The sequence below is a fragment of the Zeugodacus cucurbitae genome, chromosome 2 (assembly GCF_028554725.1).
Source record: "Zeugodacus cucurbitae isolate PBARC_wt_2022May chromosome 2, idZeuCucr1.2, whole genome shotgun sequence".
Taxonomy (NCBI): Eukaryota; Metazoa; Arthropoda; class Insecta; order Diptera; family Tephritidae; genus Zeugodacus; species Zeugodacus cucurbitae.
In genome coordinates this window covers 47,254,624-47,275,841 of record NC_071667.1, presented here as the reverse complement: position 1 = coordinate 47,275,841, position 21,218 = coordinate 47,254,624, and the positions used below count along the sequence as shown (strand labels likewise).

General features: G+C 35.8%; 1 protein-coding gene across 1 annotated transcript in view; it reads left to right on the top strand.

Annotated features, from left to right (window-relative positions):
* Nucleotides 1–5,777: 5,777 nt before the first annotated feature.
* The window catches only part of LOC105212340 (disintegrin and metalloproteinase domain-containing protein 12), a 79,821-nt gene continuing 64,380 nt past the window's right edge, over nucleotides 5,778–21,218 (top strand). Inside the window, exon 1 of the mRNA XM_011184241.3 lies at nucleotides 5,778–7,450. Coding sequence (XP_011182543.2) covers nucleotides 7,333–7,450 — 118 coding nt within the window. The 5' untranslated portion in view covers nucleotides 5,778–7,332. The remainder of the gene's footprint in view (nucleotides 7,451–21,218) is intronic.

Genomic DNA, 21,218 nt, shown 5'->3' with positions numbered 1-21,218 from the left:
TACTCAATCGCAAATACAACAAATATGCTACTATGACGTGATATTCTCAGGTCCGAAGGGTGTTAAGAAAACACCTTTTTTTGTTTGTAGAAAATGTGAAACAGTCAGGGTTATCGATGAAAGTTAGTGGCTAATTATAAACATTTGCTTATTACTTTTTCCCAAAAATCTTAGAGTACATATTTGATAATCTATTAGTCGATTAGTTAGTTATTACGTATTTAGTTAATAGGTATTGTAGGTGAATTTCATTAACAAAAAACATTGTGTAGGTGTTTAAAGATATGATATTTTTGTCGAACACGGCAATGCAATTATTTTTTTCAAGTATATCGAGAGATAGCGCAAAACTCGATTAGTGGATCTTTGAAAATGAAATGGTTCTTTATAATTTTTATTTTTTTAGTACTCGTTTTCATTTTTTGATATACCAAACCTTAACCATCGGACCATCGCACGGCGTCATGTGGCATTACTTATACTGTGACGTAGGCTCGACAATTAGGAAGAAGTAACGGTTAAGTTCCGGTGTAACTGAAGAGCAACCAGTATTTGTTATTCTGCTAATATGTGAACGGATCATAACAATGATACTAACTTGTTTCAACCGCGTAATACAAAATTTCTTTTAGTAGGGTTGGTGGTTGACATAAATAAAGCTTCTACTTTTAGAAAAGCAATAATTTAATAGTACTTTAGCAGTCTTCACAGGGCATTTTCCACTAGAACTAAAGAATTCAGAAATTCTTTCAAATCAATCTAGTTTTTCATTTGATTATTTGGGTATCACTTAGAAACATTATGGCTCTAAAGAACGGTCATGGTCACGCACTCTTATGACCACCCTTTGCAAAAAACCAACCAACTTGTCTATTAAACGAGATACCATATCGGAGATGCGAAAAATGATATTATCTGAATACAGGTCTCAAAAAGTTGAACACGCAATTAACATATTTTCGCAGCTGTTCATTAGGCGTAAACTATTGCAAATTACGGTAATTTCTGAATGAGCACAATTGAGTTCTTGTCAATCCAGATTTTTATAATTTCACTTGCACGTCCATATTTATATTAAGATGCAATATAATTATATACTTCTTCATCTTCTTTCTGTATAATATAAAGTCAATAATAGATAAAATCTATCTTGAGCTTGAATCCGAAATCTATCAGATCATTATATTGGGCGGAGAACACCGACCCTTTGTCGTTGTTATAAAACTATAGTCGTAAGTATCATTCAAATTGAAACGTTTAACAGTCTGTTGGCGAGAAGTCTCAGTGTTGCATTAAAGAAAAACAGTAAATCATGATAACACGCCTTGCTATTTAATCAAACTATAACCAAATTATAGACGGTAATGATTTCTATATCACAAAATGCAGTAGGAAGTAATTAGTTGGTTATTAGATCTTAAATACGCTACACGTGGATATTTCAATTGTACTACTACTTAGAAACTGATTCAAACTCATAGTAGAGCTCGCCCATCAGCCCTTAAAATAAATGTCTTCTCTTCGTATAATATATAACTCCACGGGTTTTTATGCTAAATATTTGCCACACCTGTCAGAATCATCCTTAAGTTCAAAAGATTCTAAAGATCATACATCCCGTGCCCTCAAAATCATTTACATTTAAAGAAATGTGGCACTAGGTTGGATAGTTCAAAGACTATACGTATACTATGTATACAATACACGATATCCGAAATCAAAGTGAACCAAAGGCAATACTTATTTATTTCAAACTCTCGCAATAATTGTTTTGCTTCATTACATATAGCCATAAAAATTAAGGAAAAAATTAGAATTAGTATAAACTATAATGAGTATATCGTTACATGCAAATCAATTTTTTCTATACCAGACAAATGTTTTCTGTACACAACATTTCATAAGGACCAAGGAGGATACACAGGACCTTCAAGTTTACACAAGTTAATATTTATATGTATAATAATAATGATGTATGTACATAATAACAGACAAGTGATCTTCTATATCGATGTAATGAATTTTAGGCCGTTTGGAAACATTACCTACCTGACGTTGGTTTACCAATTCCTTTTCTTTAAAATCATGTTTTCCACTAGGTTAGATTAGATTAAGTGGTTGCCTGTCGAAACACTTAAGCTTTTGGGAAGCTCATTGTGAAACCACCGGGACTAATATCCCCTCACTATTCTATTATATACATATATTAATGCCTCATTCATCGAGGAAACCGAATGACCTGTTAACACCCCTACTAGGGTTCTTATGTCATTCTTTTTAAATTTCAATAGGCGCGATGTGCGGCTCTTATTCCACTCAGGCCTCGTTAGTCTGCTTGTTGAGCAAGTCATCAATTGTTTCCATTGAGATTCAGCTGCATCTACAGCAAGTTTGTCGATTAAATATCTGCACGTTGCCAGAGGCACATATGTATATAAATTCGCTCTTTGTTAGCATCTAATAGTGTCCAATCTGTCTACCTCATATGCTTCGAAGTTTCCAAGAATTTCACTATGTCCTAGGATCTATTGCGGGTGTATCGTGAAATATGATGTTAGTGCACTAATAACACAAGATTTCTTTCACTACGATCGATAATATTCCATGAGACTTCGGTGATTTTAAAGTCTCTTGGCTATCCATAAATATAAATATGTTTCTAGCCGTTACCGCTCTAAACAGAATGGGAAGGCTTTCTATAATTGCAGTAATCTCCGCTTGGAAGATACTGCAATTATCAGGTAACCGGAATGCGATTCTGGTATCTAATTTTTGTGAAAAGACACCACCTCCCGCTCGTTTGTCTAGTTTTTATCCGTCTGTATAGATTCTTATTTCTAAATCTTCCTCCACCTTGCCCTTAACCCGCTAAAAGGACTAGAAATTCTTTCATAGGCAGCTTATGTTAATTATAAGTGAGCCATGTATTGGTTACCACATTTATAGAATGATGTCTCATTCTCACATCGTGACATACAAGCCTTTGAAGAATGCGGCTTTGGAATTAAAAATGTGGTAAATATCTTCAATGGAAATAAGGTACCACAACCAATGTTCAATATCGAATTGCTGCCAAACTCTAATCAAATTAAAAGGAATGAAACCCATCCAATATACAACTTAAAATATTTGTTACATAGTAGAATTACCGTTGAAGAACCTCATAAAAGAAATGGTCCGGTACAATGCACCAACTGGCAAGAGTATGGGCATACCAAGTCTTATTGCACTCTACGCAGTGTTTGTGTGGTATGTGGTGAATTACACCCTACTTCAAAATGTACTCTTAAAAAAGAGGATACAAACAAAAAATGTAGTAACTGTGGAAGAAATCACACTGCTAACCACAGGGGCTGTCCTGTATATAAAGACTTGAAATCAAAATTATCGCTGGGAATTCAAGCTCGTCGTAATCAAATGATGAATATCCCTCGTAGCGAAAATATAGAAATTACATACCAGAGTTCCAAACCTGGTAATTCTAAGAATAGTCTTATCCAAAGAAGCTATGCAAATGTGCGAAAAGGCAGCGTTGTGCAAATGCAACAACCCCAAAATCCACCAAATTGAGATATTGAAAATATGGTCCTAAACCTTACTCAATGTATGACACAATTTATGTCTAGCATGCAAAACATGATCCAAGATTTAATCAAATCACAAAACCAAATGCTACAGACCTTGTTATCTAAGAAATGAGTATACTAAATGCTAACGGTATAAACCAACACAAACTGGAGATAATACGATTTCTGACTGAAAAAATCATAGATGTTATGCTACTGTCAGAAACTCATTTAAAAAATTAGAACAATTTCTTTATACCGGGAAATAGACTTCATGCTACAAATCATCCAGTTGGAAAGGCGCACGGTGGAACAGCAGTATTGGTTAGAAATCGGTTAAGCCACCACGCTTTAGAACCGCATGCTACAGCCCAGTTACAAGCTACAACAATATCTTTGAAAAATCGGGGTTCTGACCTCAATCTAACGGCTATATATTGTCCACCTCGCTTTAAAATTACAAATTGCGAATTTAAAGACTTTTTTGGAACACTAGGTCCAAGATTTCTAGCAGGTGGAGATTACAATGCAAAACACATGTACTGGGGCTCACGTCTTATTAATCCGAAAAGACGACAGCTGTACTACACTATTATAAATAAGCACAATAACCTTGATATAATATCTCCTGGTAAGCCGACATACTGGCCCAGTGATAGAAACAAAATACCAGACTTAATAGATTTCGCTGTTGTCAAAAATATATATAGATCGCTAATAACAGTAGATACATGTACTGAATTATCTTCTGATTATTCTCCAGTACTAATAAAGTTATGCGAACAGCACATGAGAGTTGAGCCGAAAGTTTCTCTAACAACTCATAAAACAAACTGGTTGAAATATAGAAAATATATCAGTAGCCACATTAACATTGATTTAAAAATAAATACAGGTAGAGATATTGATAACAGTATAGAAGAATTTAATGATGTAGTAACTTGAACTGAAATCTGCTGCACGTACGTTAAAAAAAAGCGCTTAAACGAGAGGAAAAATACAACACTGAAAATTATATAAAGAAACTGTGTCCAAATTCTAGCAAGCTAAACTCTCTTGGAAAAGCCCAAAAGTCTTTTAAGCCACCGGTAGATTCCAACATGCCTATAAGACAGCCAAATGGTAATTGGGCCCGAAGTAATGAGGAAAAGGCAAATTGCTTTGCAAATCACCTAGAAAAGGTATTTCAATCTAATTGCCCAAAGAACAATTGTAAGTTGCCAACTTTGTCCAATACTGCTAATGTGTCAAGCATTTCTATTAGGACGTCTACTTCTGATATTACTAGGATAATAAAAGAGCTAAGTCCGAAAAAGGCTTCAGGACACGATAATATTACTCCAAAAATGTTAATTGTGTTACCAAATATTGCTATAAAAGTGCTCTTCTTGCTCTTTAAGGCAATTCTTGGTTTCGGGTACTATCCAATTTCGTGGAAAAAGTCGCCGATCATTATGATAGGTAAACCTGGGAAAGACTTAACACAGCCGTCTTCCTACAGACCAATAAGTCTCTTACCCTGTATTTCCAAAGTATTCGAACAAGTTTTTCTATCAAAAATGTCTCCTTTCCTCCAAGAAAGTAATATAATACCAACCCACCAATTCGTGTTTCGTACTAAGCATGGCACTATAGAGCAAGTAAATAGAATTACTAACGAAATCAAGAAGGCATTCGAGAACAGAGAAATATATTTCTAAACTTCTTGAACATCCAAACCCATTGGCAAATGCTTTGGTACATTCCTGCAATCAAACACGTTTAAAAAGGAGAGATCTACCAGCCTATTAGAGAGCACCGTTCTACCAAAACAGCTCAACCACATTCCTGAGCTTTCTTAGATGTAAATAGATTTAAGATTTTATAACTTATTGTTAGGCTTTAAACAAAGCAGATTCAATAAATAAAGAAGCATGTACAAAAAAAATATAACACTTGCTAAGCATGACGAATAGATGTCGCCGTACGCCATGTAAATTGTTCACATGGAAACTAGCTGTAATCTTGAAAGTATGCAGCAGATAATTTTGCGTTACTGTTCACAGCGCCATCACGTGTTCAATGTTACACAGTTTACCCCTTAAGTATGACTTGTTTATTTTCGAAGTGCTATGCATTTGACATTTCGTATACCTAGCAGCTGTTTTCACGCAGGGTTGATATGATGAGTATTAAACTCCAATAGTGATAATTATCGCCTTGTTTGCTGCACTTCAGTTCGCTATTAGACACCGGAGATTATTGTATGATGGTCGGAAACGCACAGTGTTTTGCGGTGGATGAGTGTTTATCTTTTCTTTAATGCCTGGTCTGCGCTATCTCTTAATTAAACGGTTTTCGTAGTGTGTAGGAAAATCGAAAGAATTGTAGTGGTGCGCTTTCAGGAAAATTGTAAAAATTTAATACAAATTATATGCGGAAGTTAAAGAGTTCGTGCGTGTTTAGGAAATAAATATTTGTTTTTGTAGTGTAATACAAAAAATGTTAAATATCTATGCGTGAGTTAAATGAATAGCTAGTGAAAAGCATAAGCAAGAAGAAGCTTGAGCAAAAATATATGTGAAAGAGTAAGCTGAAGAGAGAATCGTAATCTTAAAAGCTGCGCGAAAAAAGATATGAAAACGTAATGCGTTAAGTGGTATAGCGAAGCAGTAGAGTCTGCGGAATAGCAGAGAAGAAGCTGATTGGAGAAGTGATAAAAAATATGAAAAATAAACAAAACGTCGATGTTTATCCGCTTTATTCACGGTGCTTAAATTTGTTTGTTTTGTTGTAGTGGTGGAATATATGTATGTATAAAGCCTATGCCAAAAAAAGTCAAAGAAAAATCAAAAAAATAATAAAATTTAAATTTTCTAAAACAATTCAAAATAATACTAACTATTAATTGTTGTTGCAATAAAACGTGTGTGAATTATGTGTGTAACAGTGTGTGTATAAAGTAGCGAATGTCAACAACTAAGCAAATAAACAAAACAAAGAGAACGTAAACAACCATAACAGCTTCTATACGCCTGCCACCCCAACCTGCAAGTGCAGCGAAAATACTTCAGCGGCACACCCTCAGCGCCGCTGCATACGCAATTTCATATTCAATGCAAAAAACAGAAAAAATTGTTTTTGTAAACTGACATACGTACATACATACAAACGTATATGTGTATGCAGACGCGCCCCTATATTGACCTGTGATTTCTGTCTACGTCTGGGAAACATAAACATATGTGAATAGATAATTTACTTACGAAGAAAAGCAGTGAGGACTTGAGAAAAAAGGGGTATCCGCCAACAAGCTCCATAGGCTGGCCAGATCTTTCAACGAAGTGTGATGTCACCACATCTGCCTGCATTGACTGCTACTAATATACTGCAAACGCGTTTGCTGCCAACAACACTAACAACAACAACCGTATATTTCACAGTATTAGTCTCCTCATTGCTGACTGCATTCCCAACACTTTGTTCGAGTGACGCGACTCTTTAGCTTGCTGCTTTTGTGCAGTATCTGTTGTTCGCCAACCGCGTGTTACGCATTTGCTCCAAATCCCTAAGGCCTCGTCAACGCACCCCACAACTAATCCCAACGCATATGCATACACAAAACATTGCCATATACAGAGCGAACAACCTACTTGCATCACTCTAAGTTACTTGTCGTCTTGTGGCATATTAATTGCGTTGCGCGCATCTGCATCTCGCCGTCGCTCGACTTGTCGTCGGTACTCTATCGCACAGCTGTGCTGCTAAATATTTCAACTACTGAAAGATGTCACGACGGTTTTCATCGTCACACAAACTAACAGCGCTCGTCAAGCTCTTACTGCTGGTCACCATATGTTGGCAGGCGACGTTTGCCAACCCGAGCGAAAATGCACAAACCAAAGGTAAGTGACGGTTGCTTTTGGTAACTTTATTCACTTCGAAAATCGTTGAATAGAAAACTTAATTAAAAACTAATTATTAAAGTAGTTTTTTTCAAAATATTTCCTTTCCATGAACGTTTTTTCTATAACCTTAAAGGTTAATAAACACTGGCTAGAGTTTTCCAATTATCCATTATTTTATATAATTTAGTAAAGTTATATTTAACAAAGAGTCAAAATAACTTAACGCAACCTGTTTCAGCTTGGCCTTGAAAGCTATGCTCTCTCTCTCTCTCTCTCTCTCTCTTTAAGGGACACTCACCGTCAAGCGATTTTTGTCCGCCCAAATGGGATGTCGCTCAATTAAGTGGTTATCTTATTTTATAATTACTCATTATATTATGTGTTATTGTCTATTGAAATAAAGTCAACCGAACTAGGCCCTTCCCGGGTTTTTGATAATGAAAAAGTCGGATGACCTGTCTCGTCAGCATAGTAAATATCCCCAGGACGCATTGACTGAACACTAAGCTAACCAAACTGGTCATATTCACTTCCTAAATGCATATTTATGCTATCACTACGACGATTTTTAAACTTTACCTAATGAACATTTCATTGACCTTTTTACGTTTGTCTGCTTATGAGGTCGCGTCTCCCTTAAAAAACAATCTCTTTGCCCGTTGGGAAGAGTTTCGCGTCCACTCTGTGGAGGTTCTTTGTCCAATGTTATAGTAAATAATTGTTCGCGTCCTCCCCACAGGGATTCCGCCTAAAATAGGGTAATTGTTCCACTCAATGGAGGTGTCCGTTAAGGGAGGTTTCTACGGTTAAATACACATATTCCTACAGCTATAAAAAGTACATATGTATGTATGAAGTTAACGGTATCAGTTTATTATTTTGTTTGTCTACTTTTATTTTGAGTCCGTAATCACGTTTTCTCTTATCAGCCATTATGAGTAATAACTTGTTAAAATACAAAATTATAAATAATTTTACTTTCCGAGTCCTTTGTTATATCGCAAATACATTTTATGGAAGGAAAAATTGAAGGGCAAAAATTAATTTTTGTAAAACACGTCCCAAAAAATAAAGTGTTTTCGGCGTTTTCCACTTTGATTTTTTTTTTTTTTTGTTATTGAAACGTAATTAGATATATTTTTACATTTTATATGATTGCAACTAGTGAAACAAAACAAAATTGTACTAACAAGCAACATTTTTCTAATTCTAAAAGATAAATACAATATAAGCGTTTTTTTCAGAAACTAAATATTACGTATTATTATTTTTTTATTTTCGTATAAGTTCGTAGAATGTTGTTCGCTTTAGTCGACGCCTGCTATTTCTAATCTCTCCTAGTCGTCGGGCTTCTGCGTTTACATGATTTTGCAACCTCGCTGAATGTTTCAATGCCGTCTTGTGAAAAGCTTCTCGGACCATTTTTATATGAAGATCACGGTGCAGGTCTGAATTACGTATATACCACGAGGCATTTACAAATTTGCGTAGGACTTTATTTTGGAACCGTTGTATCGCTTGAAGGTATATCGGTGCAGCGCATCCCCACAGTTGAATTCCGTATGTCCAAATAGGTTTCAACATTTGATTATATACGAGAATTTTATTTGATGTTGTTAGCTGCGATTTGTTACCGATTAACCAGCTTATTTTGCTATATCTTAGATTTAGTTTTGCAACTTTTTTTTGTATGTGCTCTTTCCATTTCAGCTTTGCATCTAGCGTTATGCCTAGATATTTCGCAGAGGTGGAGTATGGGATTACCACATTACCAATATGTAAAGGAATATATCTAGCACTTTTGTTCGTGTAGTTTACGTGTATTGATTTCGTCTCGTTTAAAGTAATGCACAATCTGCGTGTCCATTCCACTATTTCGTTAATTGCGGATTGCATTCTGTTGGCCGATTCCACTTCGCTTTTGCCTGTCGTTATGATGCACTTTGATGAACGTGTTTTTTATGAGATATGCAATTTTGCCATAATCGTAATATTCAAATTGTGTATTTTCATTTAATTTTGTGGGTATTTTTTATAACGGAGGTTTTCAAAACAATATCGCCATTATCTCAACATTTTAGAATTGATTGAAAAAAACTGTAGAAATTATTTGCTAAATGGACCCTTTTAATATTCTTCATACAAATCGTAAAAAGCTTAGTAAAAATATAAATTCTATTCCAAAACACATATTTATTGACTGATGAAGGTTATGAAAAAATTACTTTTATTATTGTTTACAATTATATTTTATTCTTCCAGAAATTCTAGTGAAAGTTTTTACATTTCCATAAAACTTTTTAATTCAATACTCAATGTGTTTTTTCCATGCTGTTGACAGTGCTTCGATAAGCGATTGTAAAAGCAGTCACAATTAGCGAATTGACTTTCAAACGCCCATTTGGGAACGCGCCCTTTTCTTGTTGTGAAAGTCAAACCATTTTCTTTAATACCAATCAAATTTCCATTACGATCATGGAATATAGTAGATAGTGGTGTACTAGAAATCAAGAAGTATTCGCGAAATTTGTGATTGTCAAAATGAAAATACAGTGGAACTTCCACAACTCGAACTTCTATAAGTCGAAGATCTCCATAACTCGAACTTGTGAATTGGCAATAGCGTTCCTACCTTCAATAAATCGAACTTTTCGACCGCTGTATAGCCCTTCTATATCGTACGGGGGCGAACAAAAATATATTACACTTATGGATTGCATAAATCATCTTACAAAGGCATGGGAGCCAATAATAGGAAACTGCAACAAATAAAATTACAGAATACATGTTTTAATGTATTTAAATAAAACTTTTTGCGAAGTAAATAATTAAAACTGTGTAAAAATCTATACTTTAAAGTTTTTTGAAAATTTGTATTTTTTAATGAAAATTCTATAACTCGAAGTTTTTTGTGGATTATGGTGATTCGAGTTAGAGAAGCTCCACTGTATATATTTCCATCTATACATATTATTACCAGTTTCTCCAAAAATTTCTAAAAATTCCGACATCTTTCCAAGAAATTTAGCGCATGCTTAAAATTTCGATTGTGTCTAGTTTTACAAACACACAAAAATTTAAAAACAAGTTCATGAAACAAATTGCAAATTATTTAAAATGCAGTTTCCACGCTTGTGCCTCATTTTATACACATCAAAGACGGCTTGTACCAGTATGTGTTTTGCGTATTAAGCATTTCAAATTCCAAACTTAACTAAAACAAACTTTCAATGACTGCTACAGTTTCGTTTTATTGAAATTATATTTGTTAAATTTTGTTTCTGTTTTATTCGCACTTGTTTCTGAAAGTTTTCAAATTCTTTTAGTGCGTTCCTTTTACCAAGCAAATAGTTAAACAGTTGCTGCGAAAAATATGCATACCTACACTTACAAACGGAAAAACACTAAACCATGTATTTTTGTATGTATGTTTTGTGCTTCTGTGTGTAAGAAAGCGTGAAATACGCTTTCGAAGTGCCGCTCGCTTCACAGTTTTTGCCACGTGCCACCTTAGCGTTGCCTTATATTTGTGTGTGTGCTTTGACTTTTGCCAAAAAATGATTTTTAACTCAACTCGGCACATGTTCTTCTTGCACAAAGGCATTAACGACCAATAAATGTGTACTTCTTTATAACAGTGTGCTCTAGAGACTTTCTTTGCATTCACGTGTTTCGCAGAAGTTTCATAAAATAGTTGAGTAAACAATATGAAAGCAAGGCGCTGTAACAATAAGCGATGCTTTCGTCCATTATTAAGCCTCTTTTCTGCATTAGTTTTGCATTTTTTCTTATTTTTTGTTGTCGTTGCCATTATTCGCCACTCGTCCATCGCCAATATTTCTGAAATATTTTTTTCTGCCTCAGCTGGTGTATGCTTTCGCTTTCAGCTTCATAATCAATACAATTCATACAATACTTTCACAATAATTAGTGGTCCATTGGCGCTATCGTTGTTGTTGTTGCGCGCGCGTTGTAAAGAAATTAGAAAGTAACTACTCTGCATAAAGCATTCAAATAATGACATGGGCGTCAATAATCACTTTTAACTGTATATTTGCTGCTGTTGCTGCTTGCCACAGTGAGCGCAGGCAAGCAAAAAAAAAAATAATAATAAAATGCCGTAAAATTTGCAACAAAATTGAAAGTTTGTGGAAGCGCGTGAAATTAACATTTTAGCAGAAAAGGCGAAAAAAAATGTTTTAGTAAAAGGTGGCTACAAAGATTTGTACACATTTTATAAATTTTATATTTCGAGACTTTAGAGAAAATCGTTTAATTCTCAAATTTCTAGAATTCCGAATTTTACATTTTTTTTATAATATTTGTTATTAAATAAATGATTCACTAACAGCGCTGTTAAAATGGTATAAAAAGAACTGTGAAACCATAGTCCTCAACTCACATTAATATACCATGAAGAATATGGCCCTGATTCTTACATATCTAACTTTAGCACCTAATACGTGTATATTTATTATATCGATATATGTACATCCATATCTATGTCTGTATATATAATTCTGCATGTAATAGCAAGACATAACTGCAAATATTTGCCTTGACGTTTAGTCATCGTTTTTGGCCAACTTTCCAAGCCGGCATGCAATAACAACATTTTCGATGCAATTGCAATCAAACTGCTGCCAAGTTAGGTTGGTGCTACAACAACATACCAACAAATAAAGAACAACAACACGCTAATAAGGTCAGTTGCCATGTACTGGCATGTTTGGTTGCTAGACACATATGAGTGGCATAAGTTAAGACAAAGACAAGCACTGTTTATGTTATTGCTGTAGCTACTGCCACTTTATGCCGTGCAATTACGTGCAATTATGCCAACAACAACAGCAGTGAAGATGTTAGTTCAATGTATTATATGTACATACTCGGGCATACCTTTTTATTAACATTTCCACACACATGACTACGTTTAAATATGTTTGTATATAACTTATATAAAATATGCAAACACTTATGTCAGTAAGTATATATTTATATACACATTTATTTGTATATTTCGTGTACTTGTTAACGGGTTTCTTTTACTTTGTTTGCGCAATTCTTAAGTCAAAGCTGATTTAATTTATAATATATAGCATAGATAGGTGGAATTTTGATAGCCGTGTATCATACACACATAAAGTACTATGTGCATTCACATGATGACATGTCTTTATTCATGAAGAAAACAAAATGATTGTGAAAACACTCCAACAATCAATGATATTATGCCATGTATTGTTATTGTTGTTATTATCGAAAATGGAGAAAAATGAAATAATGAAAACCGTTACCATATGACTTATCCGCATCCATATCAATTTTGCTAAATAAAGAGAAGTGCTTCAGTGTAGAGCTGTACCCAAAATTTGAAATACAAATAAAGGTGCGCTGTGTGGTCTCATTCTAAGATATGGTAATTGCAATTGAACTTTCTTAACTCGAATCAACATAATCCACAAAAAAACTTCAAGTTAGAGAAATTTCCGAGTTACAGAAGGTAATTTGTTTGAAATTTCACTTCTGTTGCCAATTCAAGAGATCGAGTTATGGAGAACTTCCAGTAATAGAAGTTCGAATTATGAAAGTTCAACTCTATATGAACAGCTCTAAACTATAGAGGTAAGCTTGAGTCCTCTATAAGGCTGTTCACTTGACCAAACAAAACAAAGCCTAGAATAAAATAAAATAAACTAATCTGGTTTCGAAAAATTTAAGTAATTTCTCAAACAATGCTCCACCCTGTAAGAGATACCCTCTCAGAACAGTGCATGTGAGTGGTACATTTTATTTTAAAAAATACCCGACGAATTATTTATAACAGTGGTTAATACACAGATAAGCCAAATATGCGGTATATTTTTTACTCTTGAAAGATTAAAACGTTGGGTTTTTCTGAAATGTTTGTATTTGCTCATGCGAATGCTTTTATTAAATTTGTTTAAGCTTCATCAGTGAATTTCTGTATAAAATGTAATTTCGAATGACTGTAACAACGCCCAAGGTACAGCAATATAAAATTACTAAAATTATTGCAGTTTTGAAATTAATTTCATTTCACCGCTTTTTAAACTTGTTTTGCAGTTATTTTTCTAAATTTGGTATCTTAAATGTCGAAATTTTACAAAAAATACACAAATTTGAAAACGAATAAATAATTAAATATTAAAACCATCAGTGTCTTTAATATGTCATTTCGAAAATTTTACAATTTTTATACTCTCGCAACAAAGTTGCTAAAGAGAGTATTATAGTTTGGTTGACATAACGGTTGTTTGTAACACCCAAAACTAAACGAGTTAGATGTAGGGTTATATATACCAAAGTGATCAGAGTGAAAAGTGGATTTCAAGTCCGGATGTCTGTCTGTCCGTCCGTCTGTGCAAGCTGTAACTTGAGTAAAAATTAAGATATCTTGATGAAACTTGGAACACTTGTTTCTTGGCAAAAAAGGAAGGATGAGCAAAATCGGACCACTGCCACGCCCACAAAATGGTGAAAACCGAAAACACATAAAGTGCCATAAATAAGCCATAAATAAAGCAATAGAAGTAAAAATTTGTTCAAAAGATTGTTCTAGGAAGGGGCATATTTGGATGTAATTTTTTGGGAAAGTGAACTACTAAAGCTATATCAACAAAATTCTCAGGAGTCTTTTTTTCAGGCATTTTCTTATATAGTCCAAAAATGGAGGAAATCGGATTAATTCCACGCCCACCTCCCATACAATGGTTACGTTGAAAACTACTAAAAATGCTTTAAGTCAGTAAGGGAAAACACCAGAAACTGTCTTGCCCTCCGCAATAACTGTACATCGACATAGTTGCACACCGCTTGACCGGCAAATTAATAGAGTCGCACACCAGCGAACTCAAAGAATATTTTTATAAGCCTAAAATGAAAAATCGATCCAAGTACTTGCGTGTACTAATGCGTAAATTATGTAAAGTTTCTTGCTGAAAAGCAGAAGCAACAAACCAGAAAGAAGTTACTTGTATACAAAGTTAAGTTGCAAACGGCGACAAAAAAAGCCACTATGAGCATGCCTTTGGCTCTTAAGTGAGTAAAGTAAGCGGGCGGCAGTGACGTTAAAGCCGTTCCAAAGACAGTCATTTAAAATTCGCTTAAACAGCGGCAAGTAAATGTTAAATGTTGCATAGACTATGCAAGTATAAGTAGCTGGTAGCTTGCAGCAGTAACGTTCAATTATTTTGACCTGACTCAATCAAGTCAAGATTGAGTTGTCGCCGCTGTCATTTAGTGTTGCGTCCGCAGTGAGCTCTGAATGCGTGACTTCAGTTACTTTTGTAAGCAATTGCGCTGCGGCGATTCGCATACTCCTCGGACCGTAAGTGTCACCGTCTTTAATTACTATTTGCTGTCGCTGGGCAAAGGAAACCCCCACGCGCCCCTAAAGTCAAACGGCATTCACTAAACTGTAAAGCTCGCTTAATAGCATAAATTATTTGCAGAAACTCGAAGGCGACTATGTCGTAATGTCAATTAATGCAAAATAGTGCGAAATGTGTGCTTCCATAGTGGGTGCACTTTAGACCTCTTAATTAATTGCATGCATGCAGCAAAGCGGTTTTAGTATAAGTATTTCTTAGTGCTACTTAGTGCGAAATACTTGATTCTAGGGATGCATTTTCAAGTCCCCTATGTCGATTATTAACTGACCATTGACGACAGCGAGGGAGACTCATAAACAGTTGTAATTCCGTAAAGAATTAACTTCAAGTCCTAGAAAAAACAAATTCTGCCAAAGAATCTTCGAAGGCACATTAATTTGGCAACCCACATTTAAATAAGTTTATACTTCTTCAGCGATGACATGTTTCCAGAGTTCTAACTTTATTGTCGAGATCAGACCGACAATCACAATCGAAAGCAACTACAATTTCTGAACTATTGGCACTTTTCCAAGCGTGGCCCTTACAACCCGATGGAAATAAATGTTTACTTACAGCAGCAGAAGCATATGAAAGAGCAGTCTGATAAGTAAATGTTTGAACTTAATATTTTCTGATATTTGTGTAGATAGTAGTGTTATTCCCACCAAGACCAACAACAAATTTCTACCTTCACCTTTCACCTCGCGCGAGCAAGTGCTGAAATATTCTCTGTGCATGCATGAGTATGTACTTAGGCACTTCTGTAATCTCTTCCGAGTATTCACTGGTCACAAATGGCCACTCAATCAAGCGCGATGACAAGGCATAAGAACTTTCTCATCGCACGCTCGACTGACCGACCAAAGAAGCGCAAGCGAAGCGCGTCGGCCATGAAGTGCGCTCTGCCCGCAAACACCACGTCTCGCAATGCATTTCTCGGTCGTTTGGCGTTTGTGGCGGTGTAAGCCACAGTAATATTGATTATTATTACTTTAATGGCCTTTACCCGTACATACATTGAGTATATGACGTATGAAGTTGCATACTTATATGTCGATGCATACGCGCGCTGCATTAATATTCGATGAAATTGATTAATCAATGATTTCTATATACTCGCCGAAGAATGTTGTGCTAAGTATATGAGCAGTTGTATGAGGTTTCGACAAGGCGAGAGAATGCGTAAGACTTCGTTGGGGATAGTAAAATCAGTCATGAAATTCGATGTTTATGGTGCTGCATTTTAATAAATTGGTGATCGATTCGTGTATGTACCGCACGTTGAGTGCTGAGTTGCTTCCAAACTAGAATGATGTATCAAAATATGATGTTGGTTAGTAAAGAATATTTTTATGAGAATATTTATAGGAAACGATATGTCAAGTACTACGAAAAATGTTTTTTGGCCTAGACTTGTGTGAACTTCTACTATAATATTTACTCAGCTGTAGTACTTTTTTAAGTTTGTTCACCACAAAATATTTAATTTTGAGTTTAGTGGTGTTGACTCAAGATCAATCCATTGTTTATGGCCGTTGGATCACTAGGGTAGTAGCGAAGGATTTATCAGAAGTTACCCTGGTACAGGGATCGAATAATTTCTGAACAAAACTAAGTACTTGAAAGCAGTAGTGAGTGCTTTGAAATAAAGTGAGTACTGTATACAAATAATAATGTCCATTTGAAAATTCAATATTGAATACTTTAAATGGTTTGATACAGATCTTATCAAAAATATACCAAACTTTTTAAGACCCTAGTTTCTGTAAGGTACTAAGTATTTTTTATTAACTTAAGTCGATGTTTTTACCTTTTAAATTTGAAGTATCTATTGTACTACTCGTATTGAATTCTACAAAATTAGACACTGACAAAGTGGAAATTGAAGTTGAATATCCTCTTATACCTGAAAAGATATATGGATTCTCATGTGAGAACTGAATATACTTCCATAAGTTTTCCGAAATGAAAATAGAATTGTTCAATGGATTGATCACAAACAATTGTGGCACAATGCACTTTTTCAATACGATACCCATATGTTAAATGTAAGAGTATGTATGAGTATTTGTGAGTATTTTTGTAAGTACGCTTGCATGGTTTTTGTTAACTCCATGCATGATGCACTTCAAGCGAAGAAAAACTCAAAACAAAACATTAAAAGCAAACAAATATGGAATTGTTAACGCACACACCGCATACACACACACACACGCACACCACATACTTAAAATGAAGTGTACGCGACGAGTAATTCTTACCATATCGTCTTCCCATTGTAGTAAATTTCTTTACAAATTTATTTGTTTTGATTTTCTAAAACAAAAAGCATTCAAGTGCGGCGAGTTGCAGGCAAAATCGGTAGCTCCAAAACGGAGAATGGAATTGAATAGAATATGTTTATATTGTATATACATGTGTATGTACAGATGTGTGTATCTGCATCGGGCGTAAATTGGAACGCGTGATAATGGATCACTGCGAGCGTTGGCGAGATGCAGCGGCGCTTGTGCATCCAACTAATTTTGTACATGCTGCTGCAAACGCTTTGTTTTCATACTTGAGTAGCCAGCATGCGTTTGTTTGTGCATATTATATGTATGTAAATATTTACAGGCAGTGACTTTGCCGCATTTGATTGCGTTTGCCATTGCCGCGACTTGCCAACGTACGCTTCTAAGCAAACGCGCGAGCAATCACAATGCCACAATGCGGCGGCATGTAAATAGGGCAACAGGAAGTGTGTTCCGCGGCTAAACGCACGCACAGCTGCATATCTGACTTGCTAATAAAAGTAATTTTTTACTTAAATTCTAGCTCAATTATTTTACGAGTACAATAAATAATTGTAATTCACTTTTTATGTGAGTTTGAGTGCAGGCGGGAGTGAGCGCGCATTCCAATTGCGGATGAGCTCTTGCAGTGTGGCTTCGCCGACAATTTCAATTTTTTACAAATATATGTGTCTTCATATTATGAACTTTGCTTATGCGTGAATCTAAATAATTGCCATCACTTCTAAGTTCTGTGGCGCAACATCAAACAGCGCGAAGTAACCACAAGAGTGTCACACCGCCTTACAGAATCACAATTCACACACCCAACTACACCTATTGCGCCATCCAGCTTTATTACTATGACGATTATTATCATCTATATCAAACCATTATGTTTCTGCTTATTATTTTGTTATTTTGTGCCGCAGCTTCCCGTCTAGACTCATACTGACTCGTCTGCCTCTGCACCAGGCAGCTTGCGATGATGTCATGCTTGCGCTTTTCTCCGTGTGTTGTCATAGACATTTTCTGTTGTCGTAAATTTTATTGGATTTATTTTGCAAATCCGGAGCCATTACCCGTTCTTCCTGCGCGGCATCTCAAATTTAATGAATAACAGTTTGATTGGACGACAAACTTTCTTTCTTTCTTTGAGGGTGCCTAGTACAATGTTCGCGTGTGTTGTTAAAGTCTCATTTCCTCTTGATCCTGATTTCTTGATTTGTTGCTATTGTTAACGGGTATCCTGGTGACTAATGTTACTGAAGTGCTTGATTCGCATGCGACTCTAGCGAAGGGGAGGACGAATATTTGCATTTATTCACTTTTTGTGACCACCTCATGGTCGTTGTGAAGTCAAGTTGAATCCATGTATCATTCTTTCTCCAAGATTATTTGATTTTTGCACAACTTTTAGCAAATTGTTATATTCCTTGTTTTAAGCAGAAAATACTACGGAAAATTGTAATCAGAAGGAAGTGACTTTAAATTTAACTTGTAACTTCGATAACTTTTATCGAGAGCCTACTGTATTTATGACCGCAAATATTTATTTAACATATCATACATTCGATATTATATTTATATCACGCTGTCATATATGCTATTTAATCACTGTTTTCCTTTAAAATAATGGATCCGATAATTATGCAGTGACTAACAAAGCAATTAATTAAATTCTGAAATAATACTCCGTTTTATCACTTTTATGCATATTCGTTGATTTCTGACCATTTGCAACTCTGCAACAGAATGACCAATTCGGCTTTCAAGTGAAACACAAAAGTTCATTTGTATGAAGAACAAAGCGCCAAAGCACAAATGAAACAGGGGATAAAAGCATAAAAATGCTACGTGTAACAGCAGAAATGCTAAACAGTTAAAGCCAAGTTTAATAAATATTTGTGTTGTGTTTTTGTACTTTTCAGCTTTTTCGCTTTGAGTTTGCACGTGTTGTAATGACTTTTACGAATTTATCCACTCGACACTGCAAGCAATTCGAGTTGGCTTTTGTGTATGACTCACTGCAGCGCTGACACGGCGCACGGGTGGGGGGGAGTCAAATCACTCTGCCGTAACTTTGCACAAACGCAACAGCGACAGACAATAGTCGCATTTTTCACACATACATACAATATTATTCTTGTGTTGCACAATGATAAATGACGTGAAGGGATGCAGAATGGGACACCTTTGGGGCATCACTTGGAAATTGGGTGCAGCGGGGAGTGGCTGCTGCTGGTGTAGCATTGAATTCAGCGAAGCGTGTTGTCGCATTTCCGATTCGAGTGGGGTAAACAATCGACACGCTTGGCCAATCCATTTATGCGCGTTTGTATGTATGCAACAACAGGGAGTGCACGCCAGAACAACTGACAGTTCAAGAGTCAACGCCTGCACTCCGCACTAATGCTCGATGGTTATGCGAATGAACAGTGCGGGCGCGAAAAGTATTAGTCACAAAGTTTTCAGTTGGCTGCCAGCGAAAATCTTTGCTGCAAGCGGTGCGGTATGCGGAGGAATCAACTAAGTAGAAGAGTGTAAAAATCGCGCTTCAACTGACTAATTACTTGCGACTATGTATTATCTACGCTCATGAGTAAGCATTCTAGGCTCACCGCGGCAAAGCGTATTCCCTCTGATACTTAGTTGAATGCCTAAAGACGCGGAAAAGTCGCGCAAAAGTTTAATGAGTTGAATAGAGATTTATACATATATACTATATATCAGTGTATGAATGAATGAACGAATGCCAGTAAGCTAAAAACCGCAAAGCCTGGTGTGACGCAAGCTGTTGTGGTAGCGTCATTATTGTGACGCGACACCTTGAGACTTGTAATGTACCCACGTGCTGTAGGCTTTTCTTATCTGCGTGTATAACCTATAACCCAGTGGCAAATAGTTTGAAGTTTCACTTTCAATAGTTACTTCACTGATAGGATCCACAGTAAGAACATTTTTAATATATATTTGAGGTTCACCTCGTGGCTTGAATGAATGACTATTACTCGGTGAGTCGTGATTCAAGTCTCACTCGAGACAAAATAATTATACTCAATTCATAATTAACTAGAATTTATAATGAATTTATGATCGAGAAAAGGTTCATATTCTAGCCTATTTGTGGTCTGTTCTCAAAGCAAAAATCATCTGAAAGAAAAAAATCATTATAAATAGTCGAATATAATACCTAAGGGTTTGTGGATACTGTATTCCAATGGAGGAACTCTTTGGTATTCTGTCTTTATTTGGTTGTGTTAGTCTATTGAATTTTATATCAGTAACTTGATCGATTCGTCACTTTCCAAATTTTGATATATCGAAGACTAACTAGTATTTTTAGCTTATATGATTGCATTTAAGCCTAACTTTGAGAATGATTAATAATCACTGAAAGACCTAATTATATGTGGCGTGAAATTTAGATAAAGGTATTCCATTCGAAATCAGTTTCTATTGGATAGCTCCTTACATTAGATAACTATGATGTGCCATGACTGCTTACAAATAGCAAGAAAACGAGTTTCTGCAAAACGCGCTGGAAGCACATATGTACGCCTACAAAGAAAAGCAAAGTGGGTGATGCGGTTAGTACTGTCACCTCTAGTGCAGTGCGAGTAAGGTACCGTGTTTGTGGCACATATATGTTGCATGCATCCAACTCAATGGCAGCGGCGGTGTCTTTCGTGTGAAACAAGCGATGTAATTACTTTGTGATTATGAATGAATGTATATTTATACAAATGTTCGTATGTGCATAGGTAGGCGCAGCGCCCGTGGCACGTGGCGTGGGTGTGTGCTGCTTGTTCGCACTTGTGGCACGACTGCTTGTGAGTGTAGAAAAACGTGAAATTTGCAACAAAATGTGTGACAAATCGACAACGAGCACAGCGCGCAATGGCAGGAAGTGAGAAATTGCGTATTTCCCGTTATGAAGTTGAGTTTGCCGTAGTCTAATTACACGCATCCACACAGGAAAGCAGCACGCGCCTAATAAATGTGAAAAGGACGGAACAAGGAAAGAATTGCGGCGAAATATGTTTGTAATTACCGTTGTAGCCCTATGTCAGAGGCTGTGGATATGTTTAGAAA